This window comes from Gastrolobium bilobum, unplaced genomic scaffold, assembly GCF_033153095.1.
Source record: "Gastrolobium bilobum isolate Gb01-03AN ecotype WA unplaced genomic scaffold, APGP_CSIRO_Gbil_v1 utg67640, whole genome shotgun sequence".
Taxonomy (NCBI): domain Eukaryota; kingdom Viridiplantae; phylum Streptophyta; class Magnoliopsida; order Fabales; family Fabaceae; genus Gastrolobium; species Gastrolobium bilobum.
In genome coordinates, this window is record NW_026896989.1 from 111,971 (window position 1) to 122,011 (window position 10,041).

Consider the following 10,041-nt stretch of genomic DNA (forward strand, 5'->3'; position numbering starts at 1 on the left):
TGTCTGCCAAAAAAAAAATTCCAAAAGTTTTCCAACCATTACAAAGTTAAAAATTCAAATTCAAAATTCAAATTTAAACATAAATTCGAAATTTAGAAGAGTTAAATTATTATTAATTTGGAAATTCCAATGTAGAATGCACTGGGACATTGAATGAGTTGTCTGCCACAAAAAATTATTCACATAATTTTCCATTTAATTTATTTCTAAATTTCAAATTTATTTTACAATATAAATAATTTTTTTATTTTACAATATTTTTTAATGTTTTTGTTTTTTTTTATGTAACATTAATAGGGCTAACAATTACCCAAGAAAAAATGGACAGATATAACATCATAGAAAATAAAAAAGAAATTTCATAATATACACTTTAATTAATGTGAAATTCGTTAATGTATTTTTTAGTAATTCGGTGTTTTGGTTATGGGTTTAGGTTTACTTACTTTACTATTGTTTGCTTTTATTTTGTCTGATATAACGTTTGAATGGGTTTTGGTTTTAGACTTTTTTTAGTAATTCACTGTTTTGGGCTTATTCTTAGTTTTTTTTTGTTTTTTAGTTAGTAATGGTTGGAATATTCAGAGGATTAATCTTGGATAAGCGGTAAAATTAGTTTTTATGATCGGAAGGGTATCACTCATGTGTAGAAAATAATTTATTTATTTTTTTACAAAATATAAAAATAATACTGCGTTTGAAAAAGTTATACTTATAACCTCTTTTAGGTTATATAACCTTTTATAATTATTTTCTTTATCATTATAATAAAATCAATAATACTAAAATGACTTTAATTGAGTAATTGTAAAAAAAATGCATTGTAAATATAACTTGATTCATTTTTGTGAATTTAAATGATTAAACTTTTTTTTTATGATCAAATATTATTAAACTCGGATTGATTATCAACTCGGTCAAGATATTGGATCAATAAATTACTGATCCAATTAATGAGTTATTGGTTCAATCGATTACATTAAAATTATATTGTAATATAAAATAAATAAATTGATTGTTGAAAAAAATTGATAAATAGAGTACTCGTGTAGTCCTCTCTCCGCGGTTCAAATCCTCGTGGCACCTTTCTTTTATATTTTGTTAAAAGTTTCAAAATCCTCCGGTCCGGTTTAATCCGGTTGAACCGGGATCAATGAAAAAAAAAAATTAAACATCAAAAGGAAACCGAATATCTAAGACTCACAAGTCAGTGAGTCACTATCAATGTCACTCAGGTCTATGACTTAACTTTTGAATTTCTGGCTCTTAATTTGTTTTAATTTTATTTGAGTTTGATATATTTAAACATTGTTGGTTTTGTAAATTATGTGCTCCAAAAAATCTAGGTCAGTGTTCTGTTAAGGAATAATTTTTTTTTTTTTTATTGCAGACCATTTGCTTGCTATAATGCATACATGGTAGAAATTGGTTTAGTAATTGTTCTAGATGGTGGTCAACGTTTCTTTTACTGACTCTGAATTTCTCCCCTATTCGTATACATTAGTTTTGGAGGTAGGGGTCCTTAATGAGAAGAACTTTCATAAGATCTAAGGATTTCTACAAGATGAACTGAATTAACAAAGTTTTATTGGTTTGGAATGTTTAATATTAATGATAGACTAACTATTGAGTATGATTTATACTTCTCATTCATATAACGATTCTTGTTAGGCGGACGTAGAGAAAGCCAATGGGGGGAGCCATCTCGACAGGGGATGGGGATAGGGCCTCCATGACCGCAGAGGTTTGGTACTTTATTTAACTTTTTTTTTAGTAGTTTAGGCTTGAGTCCATGAATAATTACTTTTGCTTAGAGTTTTTAAATCTAGAGTAAACACCCTTTTTAGTCCCTGTCAATATCTACGAAATTCTTTTTAGTCCCTGGCAATAAAAAAGGACCAAATTGGTCCCTGAAATTATAAAAAAAGGGTCATGTTAGTCCTTATGTCAACTCCCAAATATGTAGAGTGGCCCTTTTCTTGTACTTTCAGGGACCAATTTGATCCTTTTTTATTGCCAAGGACTGAAAAGGACTTCGTAAATATTGCCAGGGACTAAAAAGGATGTTTACTCTTAAATCTATTTATATTTTCCTTATAAATAAAGTGCTTTGTAATAAATGCAGTGAGAAGAATATAGTGAAATATTGCTGAATGTAGCTCACATATGATGAATCAGGTTAAATCTGCGTCTCTATTCTCTCTTCTCTTATCTCTCTTTTGTTTTGCAATTGTGTCTGTGATTGTTCAGTTCCAAAACTAAAAGTGTAATTTCCTCATCATATGACCCGTGAATGCTGTGGTTTGGGAGCTAGAACAGAGTTCTCTATTTATGCACACCACCTGTTTATGCATTTACATGCATGGAAAGGAAATGGCCTTTGAGTAGTTAACTTCAACGAAACTGATGTTCTCTGTGAGGCGTGAGCCATGTTTTTCTTATTCAAACTTTACAGGTCTTTGATGGAGAAGTTGTAGTGGGAGGGCTGTGCATGGGTCATGAAAACTTGAGGGTGAAATGGGGTCTAGAGTGTTAAGGATAGGAACCAGGGTACTGATTTTGCTTTCTCTGAAATTAATATGTTTGTTAGCAAATTTCTTATGGAAAAATTTGTTAATTTACTCTTAAAATTGTGTGCCTCTAATACAATTAAAAGAGTACTAAAGGAGTATTACAAATTGAAGAAAACAAAAAAATCACAATTCACAATTCACAAGGCCTACATTCAAGATATCCTTAAGCTTGTAGCATATTTTTACATTTAGAATCAATCAACCTTTTCCCTTATTAACCTGTTTGTACACAAAAAAATTAAAATTTAAAAAATGAAAATCACACCAATGTTGATTTACAATACATAGTTCAAATCCTTAACTCACTCTTCTGATGAGGGATGAGTCATACTCTTAAATAAATCAACTTTTTATTCAACATTGAATCCATTGCCAACGCCAATTGTCCACATAACAGCACGTGTTTCAGGCAGAAACTATGTGTAAACTGTGCAAGTCAATTATCGATCACAGATAATGCAAGACAACATCTTGTTAACGAAATTTTTGGAATCGGATTGTGTATGTCCATTAGCACAATCAACAATTTCAGATTCATCAACTCCATTTTTCTTTGCTTTCTCACACTCATCCAAGAATGTCTTGAATGCACCTTCAACATATTTAACTGCATCCGAAACACTCATGTTCTCAGTTAACTTTTTGGGGTATGTACTCTTTCTGTGATCCCCATTTAGAGTTGCTGCCATTTGTACCAATTCTTCCTGAAATTCACTCAACTTGGCCTCTTCTTGAGCAGCAGCTTCTCGTAGTTTGATAGGTTCAGGCAATTTCTCTGCAAAATTCGCAACATAGATGGTCAAGAATCAAGGCAACATTCTGTCCATTATAAGGAGGGATATAAATAAAAAAATTTATATTCATTCTTAGAAATTAATCTATTTGTATCTAATGATTCACATAACTAATTAATTAAAACTGTTAGATATACCTAAGTTAAACTCTCAAGAACAAGAGTATAAATTATATTGATATAAAATGATCACGTCCCTACTAACTATGTACTTGGTAACCAAGGTACATACATCTAGTATTTTAATAAAGAAAAATCAAATATAATGGTACATTGACCCTAGAAACTATAGTCTCACGCAATTTAGTTTATGATTTAAATTACGTGTATGACAGAGTATTTGAATTATTTAAATTCATTTCAGATTACTATTACTTTTAACAACTAAAGTGAAATAAATGAATTTGAATAATTGACCAACTAAATTGTACATTTGAGTGAATCAATGACTGAATCTCGAGTGAAAGTACATTTTTAAGGACAAATATATCATTGTTGTCAATAAAAGAAAATACTTTTTAGCTTATACAAATACAATAAACCAAGTAATAAGTGAAGCTCAATTCATGAAAACAGCTTTCATATATCATATAATTTCTTATGCATTGACACGTAAAAGAAGGAAGTAAAGATTAATTTTACCTCACACCCAAAAAAAGAAAATCATAGCAATATAACAATCATGAAGGAAAGGAAAAGGAAAGACAAAAGATAGAGATTTTACCTGGACAATCAGTTCGTGGGGTGGTTCGAGTTAAAAGACCATCAAGTGTTCCAGCCCATGCATCACGCTTTGTCAAAAACTCAGGTAGATTGAATATCTTCTTAACAGTTGCTGGAACAGAGGAATGCTCATATTGTGATGTTGAGGATGGCCCAGAAGGTTCGTGCAACACTGCATACAACATTATTTGACTATCAATTAGTAACTTTAGTGTTTTATGTTATACATAATCATTAGCCAGTATTTTCACAAGCTATGTCTAGGTAAAGGCTTCACTATTAAATAAAGTGTAAAATTCATTTTGATTATGTCATGCACTAGAAAACAAACATGATTAGAAAAAAAAAAAAAAAATTGGAGATTTAGGTGCAATGTATCATGAACCTAAGTCCATAGTAAACATTTTTTTTTTTTTTAAATAAAAAATGTGACCTTTAAACCTTCCCCCATATATTGATAACTTTTTAGATGTTATTAAAGGGTTCGTTTTCTCAATTGCTCCCTGCCCTGTACCTACCTAATTATGTACTTTTTTAACCCCCTGAAACATCACCCAATCAGGCAACCAACTAGACATATTATTCATATATGGACATGCATCTTATTTGTCATGAATCATTATACTAAAAATTTTATTAGAGTAATGGGAGTCACAAAATTTGAATTTTAAACTTTTTGGTCATAAACATTTAATATCATGTTATGAATAAACTCAAACAAAATCTTAAACTGTGTTAAATGAAAACACATGAATGATTTTATATTACTAATTCTAATGTTATTCTTACCTGTGCCGGGCTCAATCCATGGAGAAATAATGATGGCTGGAACCCTAACACCAAGCCTATCAAACTGAAACTTGAATGGGTCAGGACCAACAATGTCATCTGGACTTGGCACTCCATCCACAGGGGTTGGTACATGATCAAAAAAGCCACCATGCTCATCATATATGATCACAAACATGATTTCATTCCATTGTGGACTAGCTCTTAGTGCTTCATACACTTCTTTTACAAATTTTTGTCCTTCTGCAACATCATGAGATGGATGATCATCATTCCCTGGTACTGATAACAAGTCCCAAAATCTTTGTTCAATCACCACGTAGTTTGGTAATTTTCCTTCTTCACAATCCTTCTTGAATGTTAAGCCGAATTCGTGGAATCTATTCACGTATTTCAGTTTCCTAAGACTCCTGAAAGTGATGAATAGAATAATTTTTGTCAACCAAATATTAATAACAAACAAATTATTAATCATCTAGTAGAGGGATTACAAAAATAACATAACATAGAGGGTAATTGTACTCTAGTCTCTAGGTAATAAAAAACTACATCAAATAATTTATCAAAAAAATGTAAAAAAAAAAAAAAAGATTTAGATATAAAATCCGATACTTTTAACATAGAAAAATAAAATTTGTATAGATTAATTCATATTATGACTAGATTAAGTATAATTATTGTACAAATTAAAGTGGTATAAACCAATTATGTAGTGAAAAGTGGCTAACAAAATCAAGTAATTCTAAAAATTTATCAAAAATTAAATAAATAAAGAGTTTAAAAATTCTCACGTTGTCGAAGATAATTCTATCTCATACACACGTACGTAAAAGTGTTGGGGGTCTATATGGGGCCATGTTAAAAAAAGACAGAGAAAGAGAAAAACTAGGCTATATATATTTTATGTGTACGTAAGAGATAAAATTATATCAGATACAATAAAAACTTTAAACCCATAAATAAAATATTATTACTGTTGAGAAATATAGTCTCACATTTGTTGTATGGGCAACTAATGTGAGGTTTATAAGACCTTGGGCACTCTCACCCTTTGAGCTAGCTTTTGGGATGATGTATCCCAAGATTCTTAACAATTGCTATCTTTCTAAAATGGTTTGATATTTGTCTTTTTAAACGACATAGAGTTATATCATTTTAAATGAAAAAAAGACACAAATAATGAAAATAATAGAGGAAAAAGTGAATTTTTTTTAATTTAAATTTAAAAAATAATAATATTAGTTTGTGTCTTTCTCTCACTTAAAATAAACTATTTTTCCCTGCTAAAATATAACATATTACAATGATACAGCAAGTTAATCAATAATATTCGAGACAAATTCATTTCAACAACCTAGGACATTCTAACAATAAAGAATCAATTATACATCAAGCAAAGGAGTAGAACAAGAAAATGATGGTAACTAAGGTAAGTTATCAAATCAACAAACCTGTAGAAAAGGGTGGCTGGTGGATACTGATAATAAATCCCAAAACTGAACCCATTTTCATCCAAAGAATCAAATATGGTCTTTTGAGGTAACCCTCCAATAAGCTTTTTCGAGTCGTTGTTACTCAACCCATGCGACGTTGCAGAGTGCACATAAAGCCGGTTCGGTTGGGTCGATGCAGGAACCGAAGCGAACCAACGGTCACAAACCGCAAACTCCTTAACTAACTCTCGGTAGACCGGTACCAAATCCGGTTTGAACCCATTCATAACAGTTTCTGTCATCGTGGCAGTTGCGTTCTTTGGCAGCTCTTGCCTAGCGGCATTTTGAGCGAAGCCTTGCATAGACGGCGAAAGTTTTTTCGCCGCCGAAGCTTCGCTCCATGGCTCTCCAAAAACTTGTTCATAGATGTCTTGGATCGAGTGACCCGGATCCGGGTCGACATAAACTGACTGGTCGCCGAATTGAACCCGGTTAGAGTTGGGATCAGATGTGGAAACCGGGTTTGATTCTGAACCGGTGACACCATTGATTTCAGGGTTAAGGGATTTCATCCAACCCAGCATATGGTCGAAGGAACGGTTTTCTTGAACCAAAACAACAATCGTTTTGATGGGGTAGCTTTGAGTGGTGGTACTCGAAGCCATGTTGTTTTGGGTGTTGTTGGTTGTTGTTGATCAATTCTAACAAAGTGAAGTTATGTGTATATATATACACTCATATGATTATATAGTGAAGTTATATGGTTGTTGAAACAATTATCTGGTTGTTGAAGCAACTTAGATTAATGATGTAAGGAAAATGGATAAAGGTATGAGCCAGTTGCCAAACGGGGTTGTTCAAAATTAAGTTGCTTATTTCGTTTACAACACGTTTTGTTTTTCGTTCGGGGATTGACATATGACAATGGACAATTAGCTGGCAAGTGGCAACCTTCGTAATTATATGTTATTTGACAAAAAAATCGTGTTCACACTTCACATGTCACCCGGATATTTTAGCGAGGATCATGTTGCCTTCATAGTGTTAATAAAATCGGACCGATTCGGTCGGGTCGATCTGAGAATCGATCATATAATCAATTCGGTTGAAACAACGGACTGGCCATGCATTAGAACAAGTATGACCCGGTCTGATCTGACCAATTTTTATTAGAATCGATGACCCGGTGACCCGACCCGGTCCAAAAAAAAAAATCATAATAGACATATTTGAATATTTTTTTGCTTATTGACTTACATAAGTTATGTACCTACAACACTAATATTATCTCAATTATGCACTATACAGAAAATTTTGATTTGATTTATAGTTAGAGATGTTGTTTTCTGAACCTAAAGTCCCGTATCACGATCATTATATTTTTGTTTGATCCTTTATTGTATAATAATATGTGATTTATTATTTTTTATATTAAAGTATTTGAGTTTTTTGTCATTTTTTTTATAGATATTTGAGTATGTTTATAATTTTTTAATATAAATTATAAAATTACATATAATTACCAGGTCATGCGGTTGAACAAGTGACACACTGGTTGAACCAATAACTCAGTGACCTAGTACCTCGATCGAGTCAATGATCGGGCCGATTTTAATAACATTGCCTTTGATACTTCACATTGGTACGAGATTTATTTTATAATTATTTTTCTTTAATAAATATTTATTTTGGTTCCATAAATATTGAGTTGATGTCATTTTGGTATCTAAAAGATATGTAAAACATGGGAAGATTATATTATAAAATTTTTGCTTACAAATTTTTATAAACTACACTATATCGGACCAGTCATATTTCAATCAAGAGTGTATGACTGGTCACACTTAGTGTAGTTTGTAAGAAAAAAAATTGTCCATGTAACCCTCCCCATAAAACATAATCACAATACAAAGTTGGTAAGTGAGTTATGCCCGAACTTATTGTTGGGGCCAAAAGGTTTATGGTTTAATTTCTAATTAAAATAATTTGAAATATACTCACTTAAATCCTAATCAGTGTTTAAAAATACGGTCCGATCATCGACTCGGCCGAGGTCAGGGATCAGGGGTCATTTTATTGACCCGATTTTATACATTAAAAAATATAAATATATATCCTATATAAAAAATTCAAAAAATTCAAACCACCAATCATTAAAGATTCAAAATATACTTAATATACTTCAACCAATTACATCCACAAGTCAATATTCACAAGCTAATCAAAATATCAAACTATCAAAGTATAAAACACATATTTCAATGGAGTTAATAAAATGTTATATCATCAAACTCAGACCCTTCTTGTCCTTCTCATGCACCTAGAATAGTATGTGAAATGAGATCCCTTACCCAATAGAGAAAAGTGAAGGAGAGACGGTGACACGACAAATTAACGGTGGGGAGAGAAGAACATGCACGGTGGAGGAGATCACCAAATCAGGGAGACTAGTTTTGGGTCTGGGAGAGAAGATCAGAAGAGAAGAAGAAGAACGATTCAGATTTCAGATCTAGTTCTAAATTTAGGCAGCAACGAGTTTTTGTTTTGTTTTCTTTTACACATCGAACGATGTCATTTTGTATATAATTTTTAACAAAAAAAAATGCAATGACCCCTCTGACCCGGGAATCACGAGTTCAACCGGGGGATTTCAGGAATTAGAGGAATCAACGTGCAAGTAGGGTCTAACTACTAACTTGAACCCTCAGAGAGAGTGGGTCGTGATCCGACGGGGTCAACCCCGGGATGGGGAGCAGGGTTTTAAAACACTGCTCCTAATTCAAATGGACGAGAACACATCTTAAAATAAAAGATACGTGAGTAAAACATCATTTCATGCACAAATCATAAAATTGAAAAATTAAATTAATGTCAACTTTATATGATTGAGGGACTAATTTCTTATATTTTTTATTAATGAGACTTAATTGATGTCATTTATGTTTAGGAATCAATTTAATATCAATATAGTCTTTTCTAAGAACATAATGATAGTTTATTCTATTTTTTTAGATATTATAGTACTATTGAATAGTTTAACTTTTTTCTGTAAATTAATGTACATAATCTTAATAATCATAAATGTAGAATTTTCGGATCTCAATTCATAAATAACTTTTGAATCGATCTCCAGTCTTGCATTATCTAATCTAGTCATTGTTAAAACTATATTTCCTAAATACAATTAAAAAATAGTACTAACCTACGGATTCACATATTTTAAGGTGGGGAAATTGCTTGTAAACAAATGATTCGCATATACCATTTTTGTGCTATTTATAATTGATTATACAAGTTGACTTCTTTGTGTCCAAATGCATAAATACAAGTTACCTCTTTGTTGAGATCCGAATGTGCAAGTTATGCCAACGAATCATATCCGCATATACTAAACGTTTGCACATGATTTCTCAATTATGAAAGAAATAGTTTACTCGTTAAACGGTTGCGCCACATGGCATACTTATCTTACGTGAATAATTATTTAATTAATATTATATTTGTTCTTATCAATAGATCATTGTAGGTGGAATCTGAAGTGACATTACGAAATTTCTTCATACATCACATTTTAATTTTGAAAACTAAGTAGTTTATTTAACTAAATTTATTTTATGATTAGTTTCACGTTGGTCTCACTGAAGTTTTACTCACAACAGATACTTAGATAAATTTAATTTTAATATATTAATAGCATACAAGTTCTTCTTCTTTACATATTATATCTAAT

General features: G+C 31.4%; 1 protein-coding gene across 1 annotated transcript; it reads right to left on the bottom strand.

Annotated features, from left to right (window-relative positions):
• Positions 1-2,838: 2,838 nt before the first annotated feature.
• On the bottom strand, positions 2,839-7,083 carry LOC133303239 (non-specific phospholipase C4-like). Its single transcript, XM_061503120.1, has 4 exons — positions 6,330-7,083; positions 4,879-5,288; positions 4,091-4,261; positions 2,839-3,348 (listed from the first exon to the last, which is right to left on the bottom strand). Exons 1-4 carry the CDS (start codon positions 6,974-6,976, stop codon positions 3,014-3,016), a joined length of 1,563 nt encoding a protein of 520 aa, XP_061359104.1. The 5' UTR covers positions 6,977-7,083; the 3' UTR covers positions 2,839-3,013.
• Between the last annotated feature and the right edge of the window lie 2,958 nt (positions 7,084-10,041).